This window comes from Mastigoproctus giganteus, chromosome 10 (assembly GCF_048544385.1).
Source record: "Mastigoproctus giganteus isolate SK-2022 chromosome 10, ASM4854438v1, whole genome shotgun sequence".
Lineage (NCBI taxonomy): Eukaryota > Metazoa > Arthropoda > Arachnida > Uropygi > Thelyphonidae > Mastigoproctus > Mastigoproctus giganteus.
In genome coordinates, this window is record NC_143584.1 from 188,738,537 (window position 1) to 188,755,859 (window position 17,323).

The 17,323-nt window shown below is 35.0% G+C and overlaps 1 protein-coding gene across 1 annotated transcript in view; it reads left to right on the forward strand.

Moving 5' to 3' along the window:
- The window catches only part of LOC150079659 (histidine--tRNA ligase, cytoplasmic-like), a 90,811-nt gene that overhangs the window by 44,684 nt on the left and 28,804 nt on the right, over positions 1 to 17,323 (forward strand). Inside the window, exons 6-7 of the mRNA XM_090383528.1 lie at positions 3,190 to 3,288; positions 6,747 to 6,840. Coding sequence (XP_090239654.1) covers positions 3,190 to 3,288; positions 6,747 to 6,840 — 193 coding nt within the window. The remainder of the gene's footprint in view (positions 1 to 3,189; positions 3,289 to 6,746; positions 6,841 to 17,323) is intronic.

Consider the following 17,323-nt stretch of genomic DNA (forward strand, 5'->3'; position numbering starts at 1 on the left):
ACTGAATTGAGAAAATGTTCTCTATGCATTAGCTATTATTTAATTTTAACTCTTTCCACCTGCACTGTATCATATTATTTTGTATATAACAAAATATCGAAGTCTAGGTAGTTTTGAGTATTTGGCTTCAAGAGTAAGACAATTTTATTTCATTCTGCCATCTGAAAAAAAGGTAGCCCTCATTCAAATTATACCTCCCATCTATTTAGAACTATTGTGTTTACAGTACACATATGAGTCGTATGATCTCTTTATGGGGGATTATTTATTTTTATTTACCCAGTTTGATACAAGATTGAATTACACCTCATTGGTCACCATGCTTATACAAATGAAATTGGTGATACTGGTTCTACTTAGAACTTCTCATTTGATGATCATGTTAGGCTTACTGAATTATAGGCTTCATTTTCAATGTTTTTTAAAAACTCAATTCAAATTAGTCATTTAAAATTAGTTTTTTATACATTTTGTTACCTACATTCTATAATACTTATGGTGTTTTTGGTTAAAAGTACATAAGGTTATATTATGATTCTGATGAATTAGTTAAAAGTGTTTATTTATGGATCTGTTATTCAAATTTACCTGTTACTCTTCCATAATTTGCAGTGTATATTATAATGTTCTCATTAATGTAGGCAAGTACAGTTTTTTTGGTGCTATTGTTACATATTAATTAAATGGTTAGATTACTAGATCTTGAAACTTTCTAAATTAGTGGAATTTCAAACCAGCTTTGCATATTCACATTACTGATTATAAAATTAATGAATATTAATTTTATACATTATAATATAATTTATAATGGAACTCTGCCAACAATTTTCTAATGGAACTTCTTAAATTTTGTACATTAGTTTCAGATTTTGTAATGGAAGTTTCAGATTTTGCTATCAGAATTACCATTATCAGCTAATATCATTTAATTAAAGTTAAGGTGCTGAGCTGACTATAAATGTCAGATTTGTGTTTTAGCTTCTATATAGCATAATCATGTTGCCAACAAGTAACCAAAGAACTGAGTTGTAAAACTGTTATATACATTAGCAACAACACAGCAGCACTCAAAGTGTTGCCATCTTCATAGGATTTTTTTGGATCATGTTCATTTTGTATCTGATGTAATGAGGCATTTTTCAAACAGGCTGCACCTGTGATGAGTGTAGGAGTGGACGCTTCAGTTACTGAGGGCTGGTCACAGAATTTATGAGGCTGATGGGTGCAAAAGAAATGCTGCTTCCCCGAGACACTAGTGGGTATATGAATTGGCTAGCCTTGACAACACTAAAGGGCTCCAAGCCATTCTGAATATACACCCTTACAGGGTCCAGTATGTCCAGATTAAGAAGCTAAGGAATCCAGAAAGTGCTTGCTTTGGCTTACAGTTCGTAGCACAACTTGAATCTAGATTTCCAGTGATCCAGCAATATTGTTGTTGTTATTTAGTTTTTAGGAGCATTAGCAACTAAGGCCATATTGCTCCGGGGATATGCGGTGGTCATTCCCTGACCTTTCTGCATCCTCCGTATTTGGTGGTCACAGGCTCAAACCCCGGTCTGATCAAGAAGCGTGTGCTACGCACTGCTGCTCCTGCCCACCTGGCTACAGAGGCGCCCCAGTAATATTGTGGTGACAGGTGGGGTCCACTTCACCCTTACTTGTGTGTCTGTATGCACAGTTGCATCATTTTAATTGACTCAAACCTATACGTGACTGATTGGAACTGCTGCATGAAGCTAAAGTCACTGTGTGAAGTGGCTTTAAAGTAGACTATCACTGAACCATTCTTTGAAAAGTGAGCATCATTGTGACTGTGACCAGTCCACTGATCATTAGTAGCATTAGGCCAGCACTACTACAGGAGAGGCTTTGCATACCACCATCATTATGTATGATGGCATAACGATTCCTCTTTGGAATAGATCAACAAAGGAAAAGAGATATCTTTGCCTCTTTGGTGACTGTGTCATAAAAGAGGCAAAGGCCACAGAGGGGGGGGGGTCATTTCTCTGCATTTTCTTATAGAATAATCTCCCCTCCTGATCTTATCCAACAAATTTTTGGGATAAGGTCGTATATACTACACATATTACTACAGGAGAGGCATTGCATACCACCATCCAGTCAGAAAATCAAGCTTTAGCTCCCTGTCCAACTTACAGGAACCCTTAACCTTATTTCATATTCTTGGCAATGAAGCAAATTTCGAGGAACTGTTTAATTATTTGAAGCACATAAATCTGTATAATAGACTGTGATCATAGTGACAAACAAATCATGAACAGGTACAATATGGCCCAAGAGGCCCTTGTGCCAAAAAACCCAAATACGACAACAACAACAGCATACCACCATCATTATGTATGATAGCATAAAGATGATTCCCCTTTGAAATAGATCAACAAAGGAAAAGAGACATCTTTGCCTCTTTGGTGACTGTGTCATAAAAGAGGCAGAGTTTCAAATGCACAGAACCAACTTTTCATCTTCCTCGTTTATTCATTCAACTGCTGTTTTCTGGAACAACCTTCCTTCATTCGTATTTCCTGAACATTACAGTCTACAGAAGTTCAAGTCTAATGTCAACAAATATCTTCTTTCGTCTTCTCAAACTCCAACCCAAGCATGGTACTAAGTACTATAGGTTCTAATACCTCTTGTGTTTGGTGTTTTCATAAAAAAAAAAAAATAAATAAAAAAATGCATATAGGAAATATGCACATTTTGTCCATGGTGTTGAAACATTTTATTGGATGAAATATGTGGGTGCTACTTCAGTGACCATCACCATGAAATGGAATGCCTTCATATAATGAAGGGAAATGCATTATGATCGTAGAACATGTTATGAAATGCAGTTGTGTAACAAAGGGGTGTAGCAGCTGTATTCTCCTGGTGGCAAAATCTTAAATTCTTGCATTCCTAAGCATAGGCAATTACATTAACTTATATCTGAACTTTTAAAAGCCTACAAGCTGTTTGGTGAGATATTCAATCCTGAAGTAACTGAGTTTCATTGTAATTGCTATTTATATGTCTTATTTAAGTATTAAGAATGAGTAAAGAATTTTTTGGTGGGGGGGGAGCAATTTTTATCTTTCCAGTTGGTATTTATTTATATTTTACTTTCCTCATAAAAAAACATCAGGTATTAATGTAAATTTTTTTTTTTTTTTTCCCTTTTAGGTTAATCATAGACAGGTATTGGATGGAATGTTTGAAGTATGTGGTGTTCCTTCAGATAAGTTTCGCACGATATGCTCATCTGTAGATAAACTTGACAAAGTAAATTATTTGAATTTCCTGTAATATAATAGTTTGAAATAATAATTAATTATTATTTTTTTTTAAAAGATAAATTTTTGAAATATAATGCATCCCGAAAAAAAATGTATTCACACTTTACTCAGTGCATTGATGACATACAACAGAATGGCATACATGTTACATTACTGTTGCTGAAATAGTATCGCAGGAAACTAATTTGTTTCAGGTCCTGAGTGTCCTTGGTTTACTAGCACAGGTGTTCTTTAGAACATCTGCACCAGTAATTCTGTGTTAAATCAGGAGATTGGGGTGGATATTTTTCTTGTTCTCTTTATCTGATAAATCTTTCATAGAGATGAGCATTAAGGAATTTTCTCATCTCTTTGTAGGAATGTGATGGTATATCATCCTGTTGTCAGCAATGTATTGATGTTCATGGTGGGCACATTCAACATTCGTGATTTAAAGATTAACAGTGCAATAATCGGCTTACAAATGTTTTCTTTATGAATAAAGAATTTTTTTTTTTTTTTTTTTTGTTAGTTGTTGGCACATTGGCTTCTGTGGCTATAATGCACCTCCCAAAGTTTTTGCATTTTACTCTGATCCAAGCCCGAGGTGGGATTCGAACCCACGACCTTTGGGTTGCCAGGCAGGCACTTTACCCACCTGGCTAGCCCGGTCAGCTAATAAAGAAATGAATGAGTAGCGTGTATACATTTTGAGGGACATTGTATTTCAGACATAATAGAAAATAAAAATTTTTTCTTTTAAATTATTTCAGTTTTTTTTTTTGTTAGAGCAATTTTTATCTGAATACACACAAAATGTTTCATTTAGTATACAAGTGCTAGAAAAGTCGCAGGAAAATTTATTTGTAAGTTAAAATTAATGTCAGATGTTCAAACATTCATACAATTTTTTATAGATTTCTACTTGTCCAGCTATGCTAAGAGTTATTCTCCAGTGTGGTCCTTTGCTAATTTTTCTGTACGTTGTTGAGATGTTATCTTTCAACTTGTCAGTTGTTGCAGGGCTATTTTAATAAACTAGAGTTCATGTATCTCCATAGAAAGAAATCAAAGAGTAATCAAGACTTTGAAATGGCCCCTCAACTGCATTGTGATATTCTATCCATTCTGACCTTATCAGCTGTATTCTGAACACAGAGTATAATGAAGAGGAACATGGTTCTGTTGGAACCAAAAACATTGTCTAGCATTATAGACATTTTTTTGATGTATGAGGGATATTTGAAAAGTTATCTACCTTTATAAATATCCTTGATATATATGTAAAAAAAAAATAAAAATTTGGCAGGCGTTGAAAACATCTGGATTATGTAGCTAATTGTTTAACCATAATGGTTAAATAGTTGGGTACGTAATTAGGTAAACAATAATGGTTAAACAATTGGCTGATGCTGTAATGATTTTTCATAGTGCGAAAATTCAACTAAAGACATTTTCAACATCAAAACCTATAGTTTTATCATACTTGTTTGTGCAGGTCAAGCTCAATTATAGAGAAGTAGGAAAGAACAGAAGAGATTTAAAGTATCAACCCAAAGGAAAACATGGATGTCACAAAATTTGACCACAGGCAGTCATCAAATTTTTGATGACTGCCTGTGGTCAAATTGTGTGGTCAAAGTTATTCATGAGCACATGAAAGCTGTTGTGGTGATGCTGCCTCTTCTGAATACCAGATAAAATTTTGGTCTAAGTGGTTTAAATCTGCTTGAGAATTCATAGAAGAATTATCCCCACTCACAATGAATAATGGACTTATGCCCATTATTCATTGTGATAAAGTGAACTGAAAAAAAAAAAAAAAAAAAACCCAAAGACTTGATTGTGCAGGATAGATGTATTAGTGCCATGATTGCTATTGAATATATTTCTGATGTGTCAGTATTGACTATCTTCCATAAACACTTGACCATGTGAAAGGTCATTTCTTGCCGGGTGCGAAGAATGCTCATACTTCTTCAGAAACAGTGTAGGGCTCAAATTTGTGAGGGAAAATTTACATGTGCGATGCAGATCCACAAGGGTGTCAAGAATTGTAACTGGTGATGAAATGTGGATTCATCATTGGGATCTGGAAACAAAGCAGGATTCCGAACTATAAAAATACTGTGCATCACCGCTACCCAAAGGAAAAGTTCAGGACTCAACCATCTGCTGGGAATGGCTACTTTTTTAGAATATGGAAAGATTCTTTTGATGGACTATATGCCACATAAGAAAACAATCATTGAAGATGCCTATGCTGCTGTTCTCAAAATTTTTAAGAGGGACCATAGGGAACAAAAAAGTGGAAAATTGACAAAAGTAGCTTGCTTCTCTGTGACATCTCATGTACACAAGTCCCATAAAGCAGTTGTTGCTCTAAGAGATTGCAGATTCCAGGAGTTAAATAACCCACTCTACAATCCTGACCTCCCTCCCTACCTAATGATTATTTCCTCTTTGAAATCTGAAGGAACATCTGAATGGGCATCAACCTTCAAATAATGACAACCTCGAGGAAGCTGTAAATAGCTTTTTAGAGACCAGAAGAAACTTTTTTTTTAAGATATTTCTTCTTTGCCTTCAAAATGGAGGATGTGGATTGAATTCAAGGGGATATATATATATATATCGAGAAAAAAATAGGCTATGTTATTTATTTATTAATGAGGTAGGTAACTTTTTGAGTGATCTTTCTAACGTTCCAATGTTATTTGCAAAATGTTTATCAAATACAAGCTGCCATTAACAGATTTTTCAAAAAAAGTATGGACTTATAATCATTTGTCCATGAGTTGGTGGCTCACAACATAATCCATTGATTGGTTTGAGAATTCTCTCATTTCTGGTCAACTGCAGAAACAAGGTTGAATCAAAGCCAAACCCAGTAAATCCAAGAGTGTAGCCAAAGTTCTGGTGCTGCAGTCCATTATGACCTGGTGCACATCACAGACAACTATGACGACCAACCTTGGATTGCTCTGACTTACAGAGAGGGACTTCTTTGATTATAATCACTTGGATTGCCTTTTAAGGCAATCCAAGTGATTATTTACAGTATAAGGACTAATTATCCTGGGATGATGTGTGCATCTCTCCTCCCCTGCTGTTTCTTAAGTCATAAAGAATTACTTTTAAAAGTATTTCTTTATGACCTTGCCTCATTTCCAGGAATCTGTGGTAATCTTAATCCTTTGTTTGCAGAACGATATTCTTATATTTCTTTATGCTTTCAGACTTAGTCTGGATCCCAAAGTGAATCTGAAGTGTAGAATGGTCTGACAAACCTGCTCTAATTATTTCAGTAAATTTATTGTAAAAGCTGCAACCTCATAAGAGTATTGCTCAATAAACTAAGTTGGGATTAAAACAAGTGCATTATTTATTAAATTATCAGTTTAATTATACCATGTTATTCCTTTTTCTGAACAAATTAAATGGGTTATTTCTTTTGATTGACAGTCATTATGGGAAGATGTTAAATTAGAAATGGTGAATGAAAAAGGACTTTCTTCAAATGTTGCAGATGAAATTGGAAACTTTGTAAGAAAAAGTGGTGAGTTGGTATTTCTAAGTTTTTTTTGTATTTCTTTCATTGTTTTATAGTGAAGAATGATAGATTGACCCATTTTTACTTAATTAAAAAATGTCTTGTGCATTTTTTCTTCTCCGCACTGTTCCCACCCACTGTTTCCCCATCTCAAAACTGATTTTATAAGCATTATTTTTTCATCATAACACAGTTACTATCAGATTGTGTTATTACATAATACTGTATATATGAGGGGCATTCAAAAAATAAGTTACACCTGCCGCAATCTTTTGGTATAATTGTGCAACAAATGTGGCGCCTACATGGAATGGAGTTCATATCGTGCGTCCCCTGGTAGGTGAGTTTCGTTGACATAGCATTAACAGTTCTGTAAGAGCAAACGTTCATAATGGCACTTCAGCTAGAATGTTACTCCAAGTTCGAGGTATGCGGAACAGTACGATTTTTGTGGGCAAAATGCTGAATTGTTCAGAGATTCATCATGAAATAATGGCGGTATATGGGAAAAATGCAATGTCGTGTCCAGCCATAGTGAAGTGGTGCCAGCAGTTTGAAAGTGGTCGCACAGAATTGACGGATGCTGATCAAAAAGGAAGGCCATCAACGTCGACCACTGAAGACGTGATGGGTTGATGAAATGATTTGCAATGATTGAAGACTGACAGTTGCAGAAATGGCAAAGGAGTTGGATATTTCGATAGGCAGTGTTCATTCCATTGTCCATGAACATCTTGACTATCACAAATTGTGTGCACGATGGGTTCCTCATTCACTGACAGATGAACACAAAGGTCAGTGTTTTTTGTCTTCTCTAGCCTTCTTTCAACGCTATTATTTGTGGAAGGCCATGACTTCTTACGCCGCATCATCACTGGCGGTGAAACATGGATGCACCATTTCACCCCAGAAACAAAGAGAGCATCTATGGAAGGGAGACACACAACATCGCCCGTGTGGAAGAAATTCAAAGTTGCACCATCAGCAGGAAAGGTCATGGCCACTGTGTTTTTCGACTGTGGAGTTCTTTACATGGAATTTATGGCAAAAGGCACAACAATTTATGCTGCCTCATACTGCCAAACATTACGATCTTTGCGAGCAGCCATGAAAAACAAGAGGCCTGGAAAGTTAAGCAAAGGTGCTGTTCTCATTCAGGACAACGCCATGCCACACAATGCACACACAACATGACACTTGCTCCAAACTTTTGGATGGGAGGCATGGCAACACCCGCCGTACAGTCCCAATCTTTCGCCTTGTGACTATCACATCTTCGGCAAGCTGAAAGAACATCTAGGAGGATAACGATTTGCAAACGATGAGCATCTGCAAACAGCAGTTCGGCAGTGGCTGAATGACCAAGGAGTGTATTTCTGTCATCAGGGAATCGAACGTTTAGTCACACGTTCCGAGAAGTGTTTGCACCAACTCGGTGACTATGTGGAAAAGTAGTGCAAGGTATGTGCTTTCTGTTGCATAATATTACATATCTCAATAAATGTCTCTTTGGCTACAATGGTCAAGCGTAACTTATTTTTTGAATTACCCTCGTATAAAATGTTTTTTAAACCATGATTTTTTTTTTTTTTTTTTTTTTCCCATTACTTCCGATGATTACTTCCACACAGGAATAAGGATGTTTTTAGGCAAATCTTCAAATGTGTAAAGTGCCTATTGTCTTCACGGTGTCCCCCATCTGCATGTAATAATTCCTAAACTTCATATGAGTAATTTTCTCAGAATTTTATATTTTATATTTGGATGTCTTTTAGAAAGATTTGTCAGTCCATTCCACATTTCATAAAAATCAGACTAGTAGAAATTTAGGAATTTATTAATTTTTTTCACAAAGTCTTGAGTTTTATATACAGGCAGTTCTCGCTTTATGAGTTTTTTTTTCTTTCCAAGTATCAACATTAATTGCAAAAAATGAATGTTAAACATTCATAAATATCGCATTTCATACCACGCGTGTAGCTATACAATACAGTGTACCCCGCTTTACAATATTAATCTGTTATTGCGAAAATATCATAATGTGAACCCAATAACACATTGTTTTTTGGTAATTCATTCCATGACGTACGTCGGAAGTTCAAATTTTCGCTATATAACTCCCTAAAAGGTCGTTTTTATAGTGTAAATTGTATTAGTTACCAATTCAAATCATTAAAAGCACTACACTTTCATTGTTATCATATGCTATAATAACCAATTTTGAATGGCTTTGTGATAGTTTTCTAAAGCACATTTCTGGAAGTCACAACCATAAAACAATTTGCACTTTCCAGTTTATTGGGCTTTTCTGTTACTGAAAGCATTATAAATGGGTAGTAAACTCGATGTTATTGCATTTGTGAAAATATGATAGCTGGAATTGTGTGGGGTTTTATGTTATTATGATGAAATGTGTTTTCCCTTTACTGAAATTTTCAATTGTATAAAAAACAAATAAATTTTCAGAATCTTCTCTTCATTCCTTTTTTTAAGCTTTGTAAACTTGTTACTCCGTGCAAATCACGTTAGATGCAATTTGTGCATTCCATTAAAAAATGCTGATGCATGCTATTGAAATTTATAAAGAAAAGAGAAGATTATCTTGGAAATAAACGCCTTGAAACATTTCTGAAGAAGACTCCTCCTCCTTGTGCAACAAACCAATGAGTGTGCATTTAGCCGATGATGATGAAGAATAAACGTTCTTTAACATTTGTAAGTCATAAATAATTTCTCTATTATTATAATTTGCTTGATTTTACAGGCTACATTTTCATTTCTTTGGATAAATCAATCGCTGTTTAAACATAAACTAATTAGCGAACTAATTTCATTGTTGATAACGTAACCCCTAATTTTAACATCATGTCTATGGGAAATAAATTCCTGCTTTATGAGCGTGCACTAAGAACGAATTAACTTGTAAGGTCGAGAACTACTTGTATATGTATAAATGGAAATATATTTTGCATGTTTTTTTCGCATGACATTGTTCAACAAGGAAAAGTTAGACTAATATCAAATTTTCAACATATTTTCTGTTAATCCTTAGCTTTTAGAATCACTAAAGGTTTTAGAATCACTTCTGATTCTGTGAGAAATCTCATCATTCTTTTTAAAAATTAGTCTTGCTCTGTCAGCCTTTTATTCATTATTTTTCTCAATATTATTTCTTACTCTGCTTTTGGTTTCATAAGTTAAATATGCTTAAAAACTGTTACAATCAGCTGAATTTATCTATTTGTTTTTTTTGGCTAATTTCTGTTTAGCTTCAAATGTATTTGTTTAGCCAGCTTCCTGTACTTTTTCTGTGCTTACTCTCTTCTTTATTTCCACGTCTTACCTTCCATCTTCATTAAAGACTGTTCCTAGATACCTAAAAATTACTAACTTTTTTCTGTGTTTTAGTTATCAATACACATGCTTTAAATTTTCTGTACATTTCTGTTTTCATAACTTTTAGTTTTTGTGTAAGTAATTTTCATGCCAAATCTCTACAGCCTATACCTAACTTATTCATAGATCCTTGAAAATCTTGTGTGTTACTATTTAGCAACACAAATATCATACTAGGTTGCATACTAGGAGTTAAGACTAGTCTTGACTCCTTAGTACTCAACCATCCCACTACCCTTCAACCAGCGGAGATGGGAGAAATCCCAGGTGCCATCTGACACGAACATACCCTGCAACCAGTTATGTTGTAAACCTGTGGTGTCCAACCTTTTCCCCGTACAGGGGCTATATTCAAAGTTAGATTTGTTTTGTGGGCTGCACTGAGTGATTCGAGAAAAATTAGTGTTACATTTTCCATATCTCGTTACATGTAAAAGGAAAATTTGTTTTCATGTTACTGTTTTTTTATTTTCTGGCTATATAAAAAAATGCAAATTCCCAACACTTATGTGCAACAAATCTGTCAGTGATTTATTTTTTAGATTTTATTAAAATTATAAAAATATGATTTACTTTTGTTTTTTTAAAAAAATACCTTACCTTTGTTTTTAAATGCTCACTTTAGAAAATTTACAACCTGAAAAGGATCAGTGATTTTCATTATTAAGATGAATAAATAAATATAATGATACACCTAAAATTGAAAATATTTGAAAATTTTTTTTAAGTACAATACACAATAATATTTACTGAACAAAACTTAACATTTAATGAGATGATTGAGGCTGGATATTTTTAGATAATTTTCAAAATTTCGTCGAAAATTTTCAATTCTCAATACGGAATGAAGATGCTCACCTGTTATTCTCTGTCTTTTTAAATATTTGATTTCATGCGTGAAAAAATTTGCTCGCAAACATACATTGATCCGAACAAATTAGCAATTTTCATGGCCACGCGGGCCATATTAAAAATTATTCGCAGGCTGTAGATTGGACTCCACTGCTATAAACAGTGAACTGCTTAGATGAAATGCAAGCACTGTGCAAATAGCATTGTCAATGAGGCTCGAGTGTTTTTGGTGGAACAATGGTTTTGGTTGTGGGGGTAAATATGTAGAAGTTAAACAGAAATTTGGGGAACTGTATCCCAAAATTCATGTATCACATTGTAACAGAGATTAGCAGGTGCATGTGTTAAGTGACTGCCTAATATTTAGAAAATTACTTCGGAAAATTACCGGGGGTGTAAATCCCCGTCCCTTAGCAACCCCCAGTAATTTTCCGAAGTAGTTTGCTGTCTTTACCTCTACTTTTATCTTTATGCTATCTAACTCTTGTATCTTATGCCTCAAAATCTATTAGAGTAATTCAAGGGAGATTGAGGTACTATTGCTGTACTTGTTGCCTATTCCTTTCACCTAGTTTGTTGAGCTTATGCCCTTACTATTCTTTCCTCCTGTCCATTTTGCTACGGAAACAGAAATACTTGTGTAAATATTCCATTAATGTTTAAGAGTTTGGCTATCTGTAGGGCTAACAGTTATATTTTGCCAGTTTGCCATTCTAATTTTATATTACAAGTTTCACATTTATTTTGGTTACATTAGCTCATTTAGCTACTTAAATTTAATCTTAAAGCTATTATGTATACTATATTTAGTATATATGAATATGGTGAGGCTGGCATGCAAATAGCAAAAACAGATAGCCCATGTTGTTATTGATGGCATATATTGAAAGGCACTAGCCCCATTTGATGTGCCTTTCAATGTAAGCCTTATTTAGTAACAACATTATGGTAATATTGATTGTTTATTTTATTAATATTGGAATTAGTATGACTTAACTATATATTGAGAAGGTTAGGGCCCTTGGTAGGTTATGGTTACACTTTTTTCTTAAGCTATATAGTTTGAAATAAAAATAAATATCTCGTATATATATATATATACAAATTTTTTGTATATATATATATTATAAACTACTACACTATAACTGATTAAAATCCGGGATCTGCCTGACCCTAAAATTTAACTTCAAACCTTGATGGGCCTCCTGATGAGTTAAAGAGATAGCAATAACCTTTGATTTTTATTGTTATTTCTTCTTCCAGGAAATCTACATTAAAAGTTCATTCATAGCAAACATTTAATATTCTGTATCTTAAAACCAAAATAGGTGCGAATATGTTATATTATATGAATTATTTGAATTTCATTGTCTATTCTTGAAAATATTTCCTGCTTTTTCCACTTTACTTTGCTGTTTGTATTTGAATTAATATTTTTTTTAATGATACAAGGAAGCAAGCTTCCTTGTAGCATCAAGTTTTGAATTGCGATAAAACAGGACTTTTTTGGAAAAAATGCCAAGAAGGACCTACATAACCCAAGAGGAAAAGTCACTGCCTGGCCACAAACCAATGAAGGACAGGCTTACACTTTTATTGTGCGCTAATGCAAGTGGGGATTGTAAGATTAAGCCTCTTTTTCAGTTTACCACTCTGAAAATCCACACGCTTTTAAACGCAATAAAGTGCTAAAGGGTAAACTTCTGGTATTGTGGAGAGCGAATAGCAAGGCTTGAGTAATGAGATTACTTTTTATGGAGTGGTTGACTGAAGTTTTTACGCCAACTGTCAAGAAATACCTTGAGGAAAATAATTTGCCCCTTAACTGTTTGCTGGTTATGGACAATGCTCCTGCCCATCCTCCAAGTATGGAAGAAGACCTTGATGTTGAATACAACTTCATAAAAGTCAAATTTCTGCCTCCTAACACCACTCCTCTCATCCAGCCCATGGACCAGCAAGTAATTTCCAACTTCAAGAAATTATATACAAAGGCTCTTTTTTCCAGGTGACCAATGACACGGATTTGACCCTGCGTGATTTTTGGAAGGATCACTTCCATATCCTCCACTGCATAAACTTCATTGACAAGGCATGGAACAATGTCTCTAACTGCACGTTTCAATCTGCCTGGAGGAGACTTTGGCCAGGTTGTGTGCCTGATAGACTTCGAGGAGACAGATGTAACTAGTAAACGAGATTGTGACCATTGGGAAGAGTTTGGTCTTGGGGTCAACGAGGAGGATGTGGTGGAGCTGGTGGAGGACCACAGACAAGAACTCAACACAGAAGAACTTGAGTTGCAATGTGAACAGATGAAAGTTATGCAGGAGGAGCACTCAGAAGAGGAGGAGGAAGATGTGGTACATGTTTCAAGTGCTGAGATCAAAGAAATTTGTAGCAAGTGGAGTGAAGTGCAGGTTTTCATTGAGAAGCATCACCCTAACAAAACTGTGACCAGCAGAACAGTGGACATTTTAAATGACAATGTGATGTCCCATTTTCGGAAAATTATCCAACAAAGAAAGAGACAAATGTCTCTGGATCGTTATCTTGTGAAAACACCAGCCACCGAGCCAGCAATTGAACCATTTCCCAGGATACGAACAAGAGAAAAAACACCAGAAATGTCCGACGTTATTATGGAATGGGACTCTCCTTCGAAGGAGTAGTCTTCCTCCTCCTCCTCCTCCTCTACCATCTACCTGCGCCAGCAACTATCAACCACAAAGGAAAAAATTTATACTGTATATTTTATATTATATATTTTTGCCACACATAAATCCATAAAAATGTCAAAAAACAATGTTTCTGGGGCGGGCGAACGGATTAATTGTATTTGCATTAATTTCAATGGGAAAAATTGTTTCAGTTCGCGAGCGGAGTCAAAGAACGAATTAAGTTCGTGACCCGAGGTAAAAAAAAAAATAATAAAGAAGTAAAGTGCAGCCATTATCAACCCACTGCAGGATGGAAGCCTCCTCAACAATTCATGCTGAGGGAAATGTACCATAATCTGCCACGCTGGTCCAGTGCGGGTTGGCAGATCGACCGTATTCAGCAGTCAGGGGCTTGAACCCCGGTCTACTCAAAGAGTGTGTGCTACTGCACTCCTGCTCCTGCCCACTCGGCTATGGAGGCCCGAGGTACCCTCATAATAAAATAGTTATTATCCATCTTTATACCTGTAGGTACTTTTCTGCAATTAGATTAGTTTAGTTGTGAATGTAAAACATAACCTAACCTTAATAAAATTTATGCTTCACCACTTACAATAAAAAATATTTATTATTATTTCAATTATAAAAATTAATATTATGAAGACTATACTTCCCCTAAAATGCCTAAAAGGAAGGGCATGTTTACAGAAGAGATGAAAAACAAATTTCCATGTTTTGTATCTGGCCGAGAGGAATGGGAAGCTGAATGTAAAGTTTGCAGAATGGGGACATATGTTTCAGTAGCCAATAAAGGGGTTGGTGATTTGAAGCATCACATTGAAACTGAGAAGCACAAGAAAGCAGTTCAAGGTGAGGCCTCTTTGGGAAAGGTGACAAATTTTTTTGTCAAAGCTGTCGGTAAAATAGAATATGATCCGGCTGCTGCAGAGGGTGCCTTTGCTTTTATCACTGTTAAACATCGTAGTAGTTACAAATCAATGGATTGCACAACTGTCATGTTGAAAAATGTATTTTTTGATTCTGAGATAGCAAAAAGATTTTCCTGCGCTAAAACCAAGACAGAAGCCATTGTAAACTTTGTACTTGTAAATCATTTTCTTAATGTTATTGTAAAAACTTTAAAAGAAAATAAAATTGCATACTGTGGGGTCTCAACTGATGGAAGTAATCATGGTTCTGAAAAAATCTTCCCATTAATTATTCATTATTTTGATGTAAATGAAGGAGGGTTACAAATAAAATTAATTTAATTACAGAAGATGCCTAACAAGACTGCAGATACCATTTCTACGTATGTTAAAGAAACTCTTGAAAAAAATGGTTTGTGTGAAAAATGTATTGCATTCACTGGGGACAATTGCAATACAATGTTTGGAGGACTGAGACGAAATGAAGAAGGGAATAATGTCTTTGCAAAATTAAAGAAATTGTTGCATAACAAGACTTTGACTGGAGTGGGCTGCCCTGCACATATTTTGCACAGTTGTTTTCAGAATGCTGCAGAACTTTGGGAAGTTGATGTACAGAACATTGTTTTTAAAATTTACCAGTATTTTCATAATTATACAGTCTGGACTGAAGAGCTTAAGGAATACTGTGAGTTTGTTGAGATTGAATATAGACAGCTCCTTTTTCACAGCAAAATGAGATGGCTTTCATTATTTCCAAGCATCACAAGGCTCATAGATATGTTTCCAGCTTTACAGGCTTATTTTCTGTCCCAAGAAAAACCTCCCATTATGATTAAAAGGTTCTTTGAAAATGGATTTAGTGAGATTCATCTTTGGTTCATGCAATCACTTATGAGTGTATTCCATACACACATACAACGAATTGAAAGGGAAAGTAACTCAGCTGCAGAAGTGCTAGATGTCAGTCTCAGTGAAAGAAATTATCTCGAAATGGATGGATCACAACTTCATGCCATTAAGAGTAAAGTAAATGCTATACAAAAAACACAATGGACTTGTACTTGAATGTGAAAAATTTTCTAGTGATACAAAAAATCTGTATAGAAATTGCATGGAATATTTAGATAAGTGGCTTCACCATATGTAATACATTTCCTGTTTTATTTGGATGAAAATGGATGCAGCACCAAGCTGCAACGACGTAGAATGTTCTATTTCCTACTTGATTGACAAAGGGGTAACAACTGATGATGTTAAGTGTTTTGACCAATTTAACAATTTGAGGAAATTTTTTGAGGGTCGAATGAATAATAAAGACTTTAAAAACATGCTTATACATGAAAAGTCGGCCAAATATTTTAGTAATTCAAAAAATATTGAATTCCATTCAGAATTGTTGAAAATTGCCCAGTTTTTCTTTGCAATTCCTCCTCACAATGCAAATGTAGAGAGAGTCAGTGGATGAAAGAAAGGAACAGGTTAAATGTCAATTCTGTAAAAGTTATTTTGTTTTTGCAGTACAATTTCAAACATATGTCTTGTTGATTTTTACACATATTTGAGAGGCAATCCAGAGCTATTGAAAGAAATAATTTCTCAAGACAAATATGAATGTACTAATCCTAAACATCAGTAAATATGGTTTACATTGTCTTTATTTTATTATTTGCATAATGTATTTGTCCTCTTTTCTGTCCTCTTTTTTAATCCAAGATGAACTTTTTGTCCTCTTTTATTCACCCCAAAACATGTAAATGTCTTCTTTTTATGAGTGCAGAAGATGGTAACCCTATTGTTAATACTTTAAGCACCTCAGTTAGGTCCCCACACAATAGATGCCTAGCACCCCCCAGACTTACTGTTTCTCTCTGTACCTTTTCCAACAGACTTATATCCTTCCTAAAATGAGATTCTAAACCAGGGTACAAAACTCAAATTTTAGTTTAGTTCTTTTCCTTACTGACAAAATTCCTGTACAGTAATACCCCGACTTACGCGAACTCAGAGTTACACGGTTCTTGATTTTTTCGTTTGGTGTATATCTAAAATTAGCTTACCAGTGATTTGGAAGTCAAATCATAAAGCTTGGGTGACAGCTTCCGTTTTTGAGGACTGGTTTGGTCACCACTTCATACCCGAAGTCGAACGTAATTGCAAGTCTAAAGAGATTCCATTTAAAGTGATGCTTCTTATTGACAATGCACCCGGTCACCCTCCTGCCACCCTAATTAATTTCAACCCACGTGTGAAAGCTGTGTTTTTGCCTCCAAACACAACCAGCTTGCTTCAACCAATGGACCAGGGAGTCATCAAAACATTCAAGGCTTATTACACGAGGCATTCGTTTGCACGTCTGAATGAAGCTATGAGACAAAATAGTGAGATATCTGTTAAAGACTTTTGGAAACAATTCAATGTTTTAGATGCCTTAAGAATCATTGAAGAATCTTGGGCTGAAATTCACAAAAAAACATTGAATGGTGTCTGGAAGAAACTTTGTCCATTTTTTTTTTTCAAAAACGAGACGAAAAAACGCCAGAAACTGATCATGTCGCTCATGTGATAGAAGAAGTTGTTAATCTTGCCAGGCAATTAGATTTGGAAGTCAATGGTGATGATGTCAACGAGCTGTTGGATTCACATAGTCAG